General features: G+C 36.8%; 2 protein-coding genes across 2 annotated transcripts; one reads left to right on the forward strand and one right to left on the reverse strand.

The window, feature by feature from the left end:
• Positions 1-1,805: 1,805 nt before the first annotated feature.
• LOC103322993 (cullin-1) lies at positions 1,806-7,857 on the forward strand. The gene is made up of 20 exons (XM_008224949.2): positions 1,806-2,156; positions 2,573-2,749; positions 2,870-2,969; positions 3,350-3,535; positions 3,817-3,864; positions 3,949-4,152; positions 4,245-4,322; positions 4,465-4,554; positions 4,665-4,745; positions 4,851-4,913; positions 5,013-5,048; positions 5,123-5,209; positions 5,305-5,454; positions 5,565-5,620; positions 5,746-5,866; positions 5,984-6,145; positions 6,257-6,400; positions 6,539-6,757; positions 6,852-7,019; positions 7,122-7,857. Exons 2-20 carry the CDS (start codon positions 2,610-2,612, stop codon positions 7,221-7,223), a joined length of 2,235 nt encoding a protein of 744 aa, XP_008223171.1. The 5' UTR covers positions 1,806-2,156; positions 2,573-2,609; the 3' UTR covers positions 7,224-7,857.
• Positions 7,858-10,302: 2,445 nt separating this feature from the next.
• Positions 10,303-12,093, reverse strand: LBO1 (2-oxoglutarate (2OG) and Fe(II)-dependent oxygenase superfamily protein). The gene is given in 5 exon segments (XM_008224950.2): positions 10,303-10,487; positions 10,489-10,728; positions 10,968-11,295; positions 11,388-11,635; positions 11,727-12,093. Coding segments are annotated over 5 exon segments (1,095 nt in total). The 5' UTR covers positions 11,985-12,093; the 3' UTR covers positions 10,303-10,466.
• Positions 12,094-14,105: the final 2,012 nt, after the last annotated feature.

The following is a 14,105-nucleotide window of genomic DNA, read 5'->3' on the forward strand; positions in this document are numbered from 1 at the left end:
CATCTAATTAGTGACACTTATGAATGGATTAACGAGATTCCTACTGTCCCTGTCTACTATCCAGCCTTTATATTTAGAAAAATACAAAATTAATGTGGAAGGTAAAGATTTGGGAAAGAATATTGTCTCTACAACAAAAAAAAAAATATTGGAATAAGATTTTGTGAAGATGGATGACAATTGGGTTAGTGATATAAAAAAGAAGTTGGAGATCAGAAAGAGCATAGATATTGATAGTTTGTGTGGCAAAAGGAGTCGGTATTTTTCAATGGAATTATTGCTAGAGAAACTAGATTCAAAGGATTGATGTAGAGGAATAATATATATGCAAAGGTGTTTAGCGAGTGTGTTGGCTCTGCTAGAATAGCTATATATTATTGTTACTTAAGAATGGTTCAAGCTGCGAACTAGCTGCTTGATATCAATATTATGGACTTATTGTTTACTATGAGCGTTGTTAATTCTAGATAGGTAGAAAAGTTAGATGTATTTGATTAGTACTATGGGGGCATAATCTAAAGTTGAGGTTAAAGTTTGCCAGTATTAGGCCGTTGGCTCGTCTATCTGAAACTTAACAAGGTATGAGAGTGGGTTGATTGACTCGGCCTAGATTATTTGGCCTTTACCTTTACTTCTTACCCAACATGTGGTGTTCGCATGCTGGCCCTTACTCAATATGTGGTGTTCATGTATTGGGGTTAAATGATTGACTCTGATGTTGACTTGGCTCCACTTGTGGCCTACTATGTAGTGGTGTCTCGTGAAGGGGCGTGTTGAAGAATATAAAGTCCCACATCGAAGCCTTGACTAAATAAATAATTAAATACCCTGAATGCATATTGTAGTCGTGGAAAAATGAAGGTAGTTTTTGCACCCCTAGCCACTTTACCAAACCACTTAGAGCCAATTCTCACATGTTTTGCTGAACATAAATCTTCCATTTCAAGTGCTTGGAAGTTTTCATTTGGAGGCTTTGTTTTTATTGGCGATAGTGATGTTGATTGAGCACCTAGAGAAAATGAGGACATTTTTATGTTTATTATGTCACCTCGACTTGGAGTATTTGTGCACTTGTGTTATATTTTATTTTTATTTTTATTTTTATTTATTTTTATTTTATGCTCTATCAAACTAAGTTTTAAGTAATCTTATCTTGATGGAAACTCGAGCTTGAGCCATTTTAATAGATTTAGGGCCCGTTTGATAACCATTTCAGTTTTAGTTTCATTTTCATTTTTTGTGCTAAAGTATAGAAAAAAAAAGAGGGAGAATGGAAGTGAGAATGAGAGTGGAGATGGGATTGAGAGAGAACATGATAGGAGAGGATGAGAGAGAGAAGTAACAAAAGTTAAAACAAAAAATTGAAATCTATTTGAAATTGTTTTCACTTTCAAGTTTTTGTTTTCACTTTTCTTACTCCTCTCTCTCATCCTCTCTCTCAATCTCATCCTCACTTCCATTCTCACTCTTATTTTCCTCTATACTCTAGCATAAAAAATGAAAACTAAAAACTAAAATTGAAATAGTTATCAAACGAGCCCTTAATTTTTGTGTTTGATTTGGGCAATTTTCTTTAGTATATTTCTTCTCTTTGAGTTTGGATACTTGGGCTAGAGTTTCGTGTGCTCCTAGTTTGGGATGGAAATAAGTTCTTCTCATTTATTTCTTATTTTAACAGAGTGATTTTTAGTTTTTACTGGTTTTATCCATTTTCTTCTTGTCGAAATTTTCACCCCAAAAAATAGATGATGAGCCACCAAACTTTATCACGATCCCCTTATCCTACTGCCACAAACAATAAGTCTGAGAGGAGCCCGAAAGAAAAAAAAAACATTTATTAAAAAAGGCAAAGAAGAACTGGCAAAACCAAAAAAAAAACAAACAAACAAAAAAAGGAAAAGAAGAAAAAGCGAATTTAAAACAAAAAAAAAAAAAAACGCGATTGCAGAAGTAGAGGCAGTGGATCCGAAACCGAAAGAGCTCCGCATCTGAGATCACTTTACACCGCTAATTACCCAAACTCTTTTGTCACCCATTTTCCCCTTTTCTCATCAATGCTCTATCGGACTTCGTCGTCTTCGTTCACCCTCCTCTTCTAGCCCTCTGCTCCCGCTCTCTGTCTCCTCCGATTAGAGTTTCTTCGCTTCCTAACTCAGGTGAATCCGTCTACATACTTGTGTATATCGTGATTCTTGATATTTATTCTGATCATGAATTCATTTATATGATTTCCTTCAACTTACTGTTAATTGTGAACTTGAGCTTGTCAGCATTGATTGGGGCTGTTTTTTTTAATTTATCAATTTTGATTTTGGAGTTCGATTCGGGAGGTTTAGAGTCTTGAGCTTTGTTTGATTGTTGAGAAATCGTGGGAAATCACTGTTTTTGAAATCTCTCCTGTGTTTTATTGGCTGCCAAACAGAGCATTTAGGGTTTATGGTTCTCCAGCTTCAAATTAGAGGGGAAGTTGATTGAACTAGTCGATTTAGGGATTATTGTATGTCTTTGATTTATGTATTGGGAAAGTTGACTTTGTCTCAGTCTCTGACAATTCGGTGATTGAGTCTTGCAGATTTTCGTATTGCGGTTGAGAATTCGAGTGTGGGAAAATGACGATGAACGAGCGTAAGACAATCGATTTAGAACAAGGATGGGAGTTTATGCAGAAGGGGATCACAAAGCTGAAGAACATTTTAGAAGGATTGCCTGAGCCGCAGTTCAGCTCAGAGGACTACATGATGCTCTACACGTAATCTTTTATCGATTTTGTTGTTTTTGTTGTGGTACTCATTGTCATTTTTGTTGGTTCTGTATGCTTCAAAGATTAATATTGCTGATTGTGTTTTTGTTGTCTTTATTTTATTTGCAGAACCATATACAATATGTGCACTCAAAAGCCACCACATGACTATTCACAACAGCTCTATGACAAGTATAAGGAGTCTTTTGAAGAGTACATTACTTCGACAGTGAGGAAGCTTTTAGCTATTTTTGTTTTGTTCAATTCCCAACTCTTCCTACTGTGTAATATAGGTTGCATTGTTTACACTGTCACGAGCTCTGTTTTCTTAGGGTTTAGGCCTCAGATTGCATTTTTGTTTTGTTCAATTCCCAACTCTTAACCCTTTTTAAGCCTCAGATTGAGATTCTGTAATCTCCTGTCCTAGAACTTTTAGAATTAAATTTATATTGATATGATATTCAATGTGATATGTGTAGTAAGGGCTAATGTCTGCCTTCCCCAACCCCTAGTGTTTGAGATATTGGACAATAGTTTTTTTCCTTCTTTTCACTTACGGATGCTCGTCGTGATGCCTATTTCTAATATAATTTAATGTTATATGCTTAGGTGTTGCCATCTTTGAGAGAGAAGCATGATGAGTTCATGTTGAGAGAGCTTGTGAAGAGGTGGACAAACCATAAAATCATGGTTAGGTGGCTCTCTCGTTTCTTTCATTATCTTGATCGCTACTTTATAGCTCGAAGGTCGCTTCCTCCCCTAAATGAAGTTGGACTTACTTGCTTCCGAGATCTGGTAAGTCATGTTGGAACCCTTACTCATCTTAAATCATGTTCTTTGTTGTATTCTTTGGATTGCCTCTTGAACCATAGCCCAAACTGACTTCCATATACCCATTTTGATACTCCCATGTTGATACTTTCTTTTCTCTACTATCTGTTCTCCTCCCTCATCCCTAACCTAATTTTAGTAAAATTTGAATGAAAGATGTCCTCCAATCTGATCCTTTCACAGCTTGATGAGGTTTTGTTGTGTATTTGATTGTAATATGATGGACATATGATTGTGGTTTTCAGGTCTACCAAGAATTAAATGCGAAAGTAAGAGATGCTGTAATATCTCTGGTACGGTTTCAGTTTTACCAGAGCTGCATGTCCTACTAGTGAAGTTGTGGAATAAATATAATTGACCATATTTTTTCAAATCAGATTGATCAAGAACGTGAAGGAGAGCAGATTGATCGAGCTCTATTGAAGAATGTTCTGGATATATTTGTTGAGATTGGAATGGGACATATGGATCACTATGAAAATGACTTCGAAGCAGACATGCTTAAAGACACTGCTGCTTATTATTCGCGGAAAGCTTCCAACTGGATCCTAGAAGATTCTTGTCCAGATTATATGCTGAAAGTAAACTTCATTATGCTTGTTTTATCAGGTTAAAATGTATATGCGTCTATATGAAATTATCACCAATGGACTTTGTTCTTTCGAAATTTCAGGCCGAAGAATGTTTAAGGCGGGAGAAAGATAGAGTTGCTCATTACTTGCATTCTAGTAGTGAGCCGAAGCTGCTTGAGGTTTGTACTTTATTATTTCTTTAAATTCACCTTGTACGTATATCTAGTCTTTTGGAAATTGTAATTCTAGGTGAGTTGGAATACAGTTATCTGTAGAATATGAATACTGGCTGTTAATATTGTTATTATTTTCTTAATGTAGAAAGTTCAACATGAGCTGTTGTCTGTGTATGCAACCCAACTACTTGAGAAAGAGCACTCTGGATGCCATGCATTGCTGCGAGATGACAAGGTACTCTCTGAGTCTGTTAATTTTACGCATTTGTTGATTAGATCGAAGAAAATCAGAAAAAACAGACAAATGTTGCTTTCTTCTTATCATTTTTCTTATGTCCGTTTTAGGTGGATGATTTGTCTAGAATGTTCAGGCTATTTTCTAAGATACCTCGAGGCTTGGATCCAGTTTCAAGTATATTTAAGCAGGTTAGCACTTTCCTTTGTTTTTTTCTGGGTTATCTGGTGTGATATATATATATATATATATATATATTTCATTTTCTAAACATTACATGGCGTGCCATGATGCAGCATGTTACTGCTGAAGGAACAGCCTTAGTCAAACAGGCGGAAGATGCAGCAAGCAACAAGAAGGTTTGTGCCCTAAGCTTCATTTGGTACAGATTATTTGCGTATGTCACGGTAATCGACAGTTAAGTGTACTTGAATGCTGACTTCTTGTTCCCCCCACAGGCGGAGAAAAAGGACGTGGTTGGTTTGCAGGAACAGGTAATTTCATGAACATTGCACATCTAGAACTTTTGATTTGCTTGAGTGAAAGCTAACATGTTTGTACTTTTCAGGTTTTCGTTAGAAAAGTGATTGAGCTTCATGACAAGTATCTAGCATATGTCAATGATTGTTTCCAAAACCATACTCTTTTCCACAAGGTTTGTATTTTAACAAGGTATTAATGTTCTTATTGTCTCTACTGACTACTTGTGCATATCTGACGGTATTTTTTTTTTTTTTTGTCAATCTGTAGGCCCTCAAGGAGGCTTTTGAGATCTTTTGCAACAAGGGTGTTGCTGGAAGCTCAAGTGCGGAACTACTTGCCACTTTTTGTGATAACATCCTTAAGAAAGGCGGGAGTGAGAAATTGAGTGATGAAGCCATTGAGGAGACACTTGAGAAGGTCTGGACTCTTGATGTGCCATTACATTTATTTATGTTACGTAGAAATATTATTTTATTATTTTATTTTGGATAAACAATATTCATTAATAAATGCCAATCAAACTACAGGTAGTGAAGCTGCTGGCGTATATTAGTGACAAAGACCTATTCGCTGAATTCTATAGGTATCACTTCTATTTTTCAAATTGCTTCATTTCAATCAAATATATTTTGGGGAGGTCTTAGATGGTTACATTAAGTTTGAAACTAGAAAACATTAGATTAACTTTAGATGTTTAATTGATGGCAGGAAAAAGCTTGCTCGGCGTCTTCTGTTTGACAAGAGTGCTAATGATGACCATGAGAGATGTATCTTGACAAAACTGAAGCAACAATGTGGCGGTCAATTTACCTCAAAGATGGAGGGGATGGTCAGTTGCATTTACTAATCCTTCGAGAAATGTTGTTTTGAATGTTCTGTTCATGTATTTCTGGGTTGCTACTGGGGATCTGACCAAAGAAAGAAAAATTGGTTGTTTTGTTTGCAGGTTACAGATTTGACATTGGCTAAGGAGAATCAAGCCAGCTTTGAGGATTATCTGAACAGTAATCCACAGGCTAATCCTGGTATTGATTTGACAGTTACTGTGTTGACCACTGGCTTCTGGCCAAGCTACAAGTCTTTTGACCTCAACCTTCCCGCAGAGATGGTACACAGATTCTACTGAGAAAATTTGAATATTTTTTCCTAATAAAATTTATATCTGCTGGGTTAAGTATCTGATGATGTTGCTACTTCTCATGGATCATCCTTGCTTTAGGTTAAGTGCGTTGAAGTTTTCAGGGAATTCTATCAAACAAAGACAAAGCACAGAAAGCTTACATGGATGTATTCACTGGGTACTTGTAACATCAGTGGAAAATTTGAACCCAAAACCATAGAGCTTATTGTGACAACTTATCAGGTGATGTGTTCAACATTTTATTCCAACTTTCCTAATCCATAGATCTATTTTTCATGTTTTTTTTTCGGGTTCTGAGATACAGTTTCTAGTAGAGATTTCTATATTTTCTAAGACTGATTTCTCTTAATCTTACTTTAGGCATCAGCCCTGCTGCTATTCAATACCTCAGATAGATTGAGTTATTCAGAGATCATGACTCAATTAAACTTGACTGATGACGATGTTGTTAGACTGCTCCATTCCTTGTCATGTGCCAAGTATAAGATCCTTAACAAGGAACCAAATACAAAAACTCTCTCTCCTACTGATTACTTTGAGTTCAACTCTAAGTTTACTGACAAAATGAGGAGGATCAAGGTACTTGGATCTTTTCACTGTCTTGTGTTCTTTTCTTGTCTTCTAATTTTGTGGTTTATGTGAGTGATGAGTTATCACTGTGTTCACCATGCAGATTCCCCTCCCACCTGTGGACGAGAAGAAGAAAGTAATTGAAGATGTTGACAAGGACAGGCGGTATGCCATTGATGCCTCAATTGTGCGTATCATGAAGAGCCGTAAAGTTTTGGGTCATCAGCAGTTGGTTATGGAGTGTGTAGAGCAGCTTGGTCGCATGTTCAAGGTTTGTGTAGTACTTATTTTTCTGCTCTTATAAGATATTGAGATCTTTTTTCTTGGTTCTAAACCAGTGGTGTTTATTTCACTCTCCCTCTCCTTCTTTCAGCCTGACTTCAAAGCAATAAAAAAGCGGATTGAAGATCTAATCACAAGAGACTACTTAGAAAGGGACAAAGATAACCCCAATTTGTTTAGGTACTTGGCATGATGTGGTCTAGTTGATTATCCTTGAAAGGAAGCGGTACCTTTTTCTGCTATAGTTTGCCCAAGAAGTGGGTCAGGCGGTGGAAGAAGTGGCACAATCACATGTAAATGCCGGTGCACCAGTGACTAATAGTGATTGCTTAAAGCAGGAGCTGAGACTGGGTGATTGCTTAAAGCAGGAGCTGAGACTGCTTTGTACATTTTGCCCTTGGAGCAAGGTATGGCTGGCTACTATAGATAGTGCACCCTTGCTGGAGAAATTTGTAATTGACTTCATAATACGGTCCAGTGTACCACAGGACTGTCTGGTATCTTTGTTTAATTACCGCGATCTTGGTCGTCCCATGACTACATTTTCCGTTAATTGTTTCTTCACCCCCACTGGAAGGAAAAGTGTACTTTCGTTCCCAGTATGTCCACTTGAGTTGTGCAATCTGACGATGGAATATAAAATTGATCAGGTGGATGCGTTCTTTGATTGCGAAACGCATGGCTGGTAAACTCTGAATTTGTCTATAATCATCAGATGCTTATGCACTTGTGCTTCACGAGTTGTTTGGTCTGAGTCCTGTATATTAGTTCAGGTGATGCTCTTTTTTCTTTTCTGAAGTTGATGAATTTGAATAAGAATTTTCTCAGGAATGTTTTCGTTTTTTATTCAGAAAAGTTAAGACTGGGAAGAGAATATTCGGTAGGGATAACCCGTTTGGACTCTTCCTCGGATAATCCCAAAATTAAAAACCACTCATAATCTCAATCTGCAATTGGTTCCTCAAGGCTTAATGCTTGTGAGAGTTGAGTTAGAAAAATATAAGCAGTGGGGTTAAAAATGATTGCTAAAGCAGTTGATGTCATAATATTTGGTATCATTTCAACCCCGACATTGGGAGAGGTGGAAGCACCTTTCTCTTAGAGATTTGCATTGTTGGTCCATAATATTTAAAACATGAGTGCTGTTTTGACCAAGTCGACACGCAATCAAATCTTAATATTATATAAGCACTGGTGGGAAGCCGAACAATTAGGTTACGCAATAAATCAATATGGAACTTTTGTAGGCTTTTTCTAGGAGGTTCAGTGAATTCCCACACCAACAACATGCCAAAGTGCAGAATGGTAATGGAAGTGGAGCTAAGCAAAATTAGCGGTTCTCTTTCACAAAGGGAAAACCAGAAGTTTTTCTCATGAATGCCAATTTGGGTCCCCATCCCTACACTAGTTCTGAGCCTCCTTTTCCTCTTCCTCTCATCCCATTGGTGCTTACTTTTTCTAAAGCGTGCTCATTCTCGGTACAAAATCACTTGTTTATTCATGTTCGGCATTTGCAACTTATTAAGTTCGCCAAACTTGGATTTTGGGACCCATTTGCTGAGATCACCCGCCTACAATTATGCCAACCAAACAAAGGGTTCCTTGAAAAGGATGCATAATTGCCTTCGGGGGAAAGAGGGGGTGAAGTTTGCACAATTGCTGATGCTAATGGCCAAGTTAGAAAGAACCAGAACAAAACTTGCGTGAGCACCTTTTTTTTTGGGTTTTGTAGAGAATGTGGTACCAACCTTCGAATCCAAGACCACTAGGAGTTAGTGCAAGCGCACTTTGGTTATTAGTACTTAGTGCTTAGTGGGTTTCATTTTGTCAAAAGTCATAAAATGTGGTTAAGCTTTGCTTTTCTTTTGCTCCTCATGCACGAGTCTAGGCATAAGGTCACAAACTCAGAGATTTTGTGTAAACTTACGGCTCTTGTCAATCTTTTTCTCTATAATTTATTTCATGGTTTTCTGATCAATGTGGAAGGGAGAATTGAACTGAAGACCTCTTCTAACACTAAAAATAGAAATATCATGAGATTAAGAGTTAGTCGGACTTTCAGGTCTCTATTTTTGAGCATTTTCTTAGGATATGAATGATATTGGGGGAGGGGGAAATCGAAACTAGGAGCTCAGATGCAGGAGTATATGCTCTGAATCACTTGAGTTACAAGCCTCTTAATGTCTTAAATAGCTTGTTACCAAATGGTACTTCCTCACTCATTGACTATTCATCGATAAGAAATGTTAATAAAAGATCTATAAAGGGTTTGATGAAACTCAGAATAAGAACACATATTGGCAGTTTTAAAAAAAAAAATCATCATGCTTTCGTCCAATATTTATTATTGTAAATAAACTACACTTAAATGACTGCATGATGACTTTTTTGAAGTGTCAATAATAGTTCGTTTCTGAATTCTCGAAAAATTACATACAACCATTAAATTGTATATAGAAGCAAATGGGAACAGATTCTTGAATGTGTACAAATTTCATTAAACCATGTCTTGGTTAGTTAATTAATTTATTCCACTAAACAAATTGCATCATCAATTTGCTTTTCTTAGTGACATTGTTCAAGTTGCATAGGTCATGCTTGATTTATTGGTCTGAATTTTCTTACGCAGGTACTTCCTTTGCCAAGTAGGTCTCCAGCTTTGTTTTCACTTTAGCATTATTTTATTAACACAAAGAACTTTGTAGTGGGCACAGAGCAATTACAAGCAGGCAGCAAACAAACATTGTTTCCTCTGTTTACCTCACCTCTCATGTCATGAATGTTTGAGCTTAGCTTTGTGCTCTACTTGTTGTTAGCACTCACTTGTCATTTCAGCTTTGAATCAACCAACAAAAAAACAAAAAAACCCATCACGCCACAACTTGCTCAGTGCTTCTTCCTTCACCCCAATAATGTGAACAGCAAAATTTTCCAGACATTTCCCACCATTGAGAAAAAGCTCACCCTCTTTTCCCTTCGACAATGGAAGACCGGATTATTGTTGTCCATTTTCTTTTGGTGTTTGGTCTTTGATTCCTCCATATGATTGCATTGCATGCTTCTTTCTTTGTATATTAAGAATCTTATATAGAAAACAGTAAAAAGTGACATTTTTTCTGTTTGATTCTTGTTTCCTTGTGCTTACAAGTACTGCTAGTTCAATGAGGCCATCAAAGACAGACAAATTGACAAGAAAAGCTTGTAAACACAAAAGACCCCACAAGGCTTCAATTGATTGGTAGGCTTGTACAAATTGTGTTGCACATGAACAGTGCAGCTCAATAATTTGCACTTGTTTGACATACATAAGCACCAACTAGCTTTTTCTTTTTGGGCCTGAAATTTACAAGATTTGGTGAACTGGGAACATATTACAATGAAACAGTGTGTACAGAGTTTAATGATCGGGTGGGGGACTAAATGGGGCCTTCTTTAACTAGTTTGAGTTTTTGGTTTTAAATCTTGGCAAACTCCAAGGTTTTCTTGCCTTGCAACTTGTTGGTTACATAGTGTTTACTGTATTCTCCATGATTGTATCTTCTGTACTTGCATGGGTTGTTTTCATCCACCAATTCTTCCATAGGTCCAAGCTCTATCTCATAGCTAGGAGCATAAAATGTCACAATTGAAAGGCGGTCTTTCTCCTTATGAGTCACTGCTCTGTGCTCCACACTCTTATATTTCCCATTTGTAAGAACCTGCATTTATTTTGATATTAGAAACTAATATATCCCAGATACGCCAACAGGGTCTAGCCCAGTGAAAAAGGTCAAACTTGCAGACCAATTGTTTCAAGTTTAAACCTCCATGACACCTTATAGTGTGTGTGTGTAACCCTTGTAGTTTAGACTATCGCTTGTATAAAAAAACAAAAATGATAGATACCAAAATTTGAAAAAGAAACTATAACAAGATCAAATTGAAGATATTTTCTCACTTCTGTGGTGTCACCAATGTTGATTATGAGTGCATTAGGGATGGGCTTAACAGGAACCCATCTGTCTTCTTTGAGAATTTGAAGTCCTACTGACGTGTCCTTCCCCTGCTGCAGCACTGTGAGGGCGCTTCCGTCTGAATGTGGGCTTAGACCTAAAACGAGGTCAGGTCTTGAACATGGAGGGTAATAGTTCATCCTTATGGCTTGCACAGTCTCCCCAAACATCTTTTCAAACACATCACCTTTCAAGCCAAGGCCTATGGCTATGTATTTCAGCAGATTCTGGCACAGTTTCCTTACTTCTTTCGAGTAAACCTCTACAGTTCCACTTTAGTGGAAGAAAAAGGTTTAGACTTTACACTTTAGACTTAATTAAGAACAAGAGACTAATAAACTTCGAAGCATAGCAAAACTTTTTACCTGAACTTTTCTGGTTCTGTTGGCCATAACATGGGGTTCCTTATAAAGTTGGGTTCAACCCCAAGAGCAAACATGTTGCACCAATCCAGCTTTTGGTCCTCTGATAGCACAAAAGCCTGCCCATATCCCTGAACAGTCCCAGGAGCCATTGCATACTTCTTTTTCTCTTCCAAAGGTAGCATGAAGAAGTCCTTAGCCACTTTCTCTATGCTCTCAAGCAGACTCAGATCAATCCCATGATTTATCACCTGTCATGTACAGTCACCACAGATCATTATCCTCCATTTGACCATGTTTTTCAAAGCCAGTAACATAAAAAACTTTAATGTAAATTTGTACCTGGAAAAATCCCCAGTTCTCACAGGCAGCTGCAAGCTGAGAAATTTCACTTTCGAGTTCATCTTTGCTTCCTTTTGAAAGCTTTGAGAAGTTGATTGTGGGAATGTCACTAGAGCATGGCATGGCAGGGGCCAGAGTTGGCCTCTCAGCCATGTCCCTTACAAATCTGTCAGGAATTATGGTGGGCTTAGTCTTTCTCAGTTCTTGGACATCATCAATGTGGCCAACCTTGATGGAGGAGATGGGTATTGGGGCCATGGAAGCACAAAATTTGGAGGCAACAAAGTTAATCAAATCCTATTGATTGCTAGTTCTACTTGGTAGCTCAAGTGCTGTGGAAGCCTGTATTTATAGGGAGAGAAAAAGCATACATGTAGGCAACTTTGTTTAAGTGGCTTCTATTTAATATTGGTATTGTTGTTGCATCAGAAATTGGTTGTGTTTTTGGGGACCTACATTATGCACTTTACAAATTAAGTCATACATGTATCCCATTAGACCAGAGGCTCAACCAAATGAGTAATGACAGGCAGGGTATTGGTTAATATCAAAGTTTAGGTATGAAGATTTGATGGACATAGTAATGGAGGTATGAAAGTTGTAAGAATATTAAATTTTAGGTATAAAGTAGACACGAAAAAAAATTCATGTAGCAAAGTTTGAATCTCGTAAACTTATGAGTAGGATAATGAAATTTATCCTATTTATTTATTTATTTATTTATCTTTGTTATGAAACATGTGATGTGATGATGTGATGCAGTAGAATTTTCTTCTGAGAGAAAGGAATCTAACAGTGGCGGTAGTACACTCAATTGTCTGTTGTGGCGGACTTATATGGGTGATATTAGTAGGGGCCTGTCTCAATTGCTATTCAGATGCCTTCATTTTTGGCAGACCAAAAAAACAGTCTTATCATCATTTCTTTCTCCACCTAAACTTATGAATCATAATTTAACGCATATATAAAAATAATTTATTAAAAACGGATAAAAAAAAGTTGTTGCAATAATTTGCGGAAAAGGAGGAATGTCTCCTTCTACATGAAGGAGACAAATACTTTCCCATTTATTTTATTTTGCTAATTTGGGTTACTTGGGGCATTGTAGTTTATAGAAGGCAGGAACATACAAGAGGTCTTTGTGTTAGTTTTCGTTTTTGATATGTTTTTTATTTATTGGTCCATGACATATGTGGTATTCTTTTCTCCTCTAGGGTTTGTCCCATGAGGTTGTCCTAGGAACCATTTGGACTCAAAAACTTAATTAGGAACTAGATTTCGGTTTTAGACATTTTCAAATTCTGAATGTGCCCAAGGTGAAGTCCAAAAACATAATGAACTAAAAATTGCCCTAACAAAATTTTAGGAAAGGATAGTGGATGAGGAATTGAGGAAAACGTATAGGGGAGAAATTCCAAAGCATACATAAATAGAGATGTAGCTATTATAAGGGTGGTTGCGGTTCGGTAACCGCGAATTTTTGCCTAAACCGCAAACCGACCGCAAAAAGTGATCGGTTACCGTGAATTAGCGGTTTAAAATCTCAAGTTCTTTTTGTGTCATAAAAATCCAATCTTCCACATTTTAAGCCTAATTTTGATGCTTCTTTTGAAGCCTTTTGATTTCAAGCACACTTTAACCCAAAAATATAAATTCACAACCTAAATAAATAAATTCACAACCTCCTCAACTTCTCAAGCATATATAAATTCACAACCTCCTCAACTTTTCAACCATTCACAACCTAAAGAAAATTAAAGTTACAATTCCAAGCATTCCAATTAAAGTTAAACTTCTCAAGCATTCACAATCTCAACTTCTCAAGCATTCCAATTCCAAATCCTTTAAAATTACAAACCAAAAGAAAAATGCAATGCAAATGAATTAAAGTTACAACCCAAAGGAAAAATCCAATTCAAAATTAATTAAAGTTACAAACTAAAAGGAAAATGCAATGCACTAATGTTACAAATTAAAGTTACTAACTCAAGTGTTGGTGGTGGTGAGTGGATTTGAAGGACCCCGTTGTGTTATTTGAGCACCAATGCTATCTACAAAATGCAATTATTTTTTTAAAATATAGTCACAGTTTGCGGTAACCGCAAGTTTTGAAAATCAAATAGTGTATCCACAACCACAAATGTTGTTCGGTTTCCCACAAGTGCGGTTCTATTGCGGTAAATTATCAGTTAATTTTTACAATTTTTCGATCTAAAATGCCACCTCTAAGCTATTATACTATGCATTGCTGACTCTAGTGGGTTGCTTTTTTTTTTGAGTTACGGACGGCAACCTACCTTTGGATGATTGTGCACTCTTCTTTTTTCTGAAAAGATAGAAGACTTGGGCACTATCAATCAACCTCCAATTAAATGATTA

The sequence above is a fragment of the Prunus mume genome, linkage group LG2, assembly GCF_029339155.1.
Source record: "Prunus mume cultivar Tortuosa linkage group LG2, ASM2933915v1, whole genome shotgun sequence".
NCBI lineage: Eukaryota > Viridiplantae > Streptophyta > Magnoliopsida > Rosales > Rosaceae > Prunus > Prunus mume.

Coding starts and splice junctions, on each gene's coding strand:
- LOC103322993 (XM_008224949.2), top strand. CDS start 2,610: ATGACGATGAACGAGCGTAAGACAATCGATTTAGAACAAGGATGGGAG. Junction 5,210..5,304: donor ACCATACTCTTTTCCACAAG/GTTTGTATTTTA, acceptor GTCAATCTGTAG/GCCCTCAAGGAGGCTTTTGA. Junction 5,867..5,983: donor CCTCAAAGATGGAGGGGATG/GTCAGTTGCATT, acceptor TTTTGTTTGCAG/GTTACAGATTTGACATTGGC.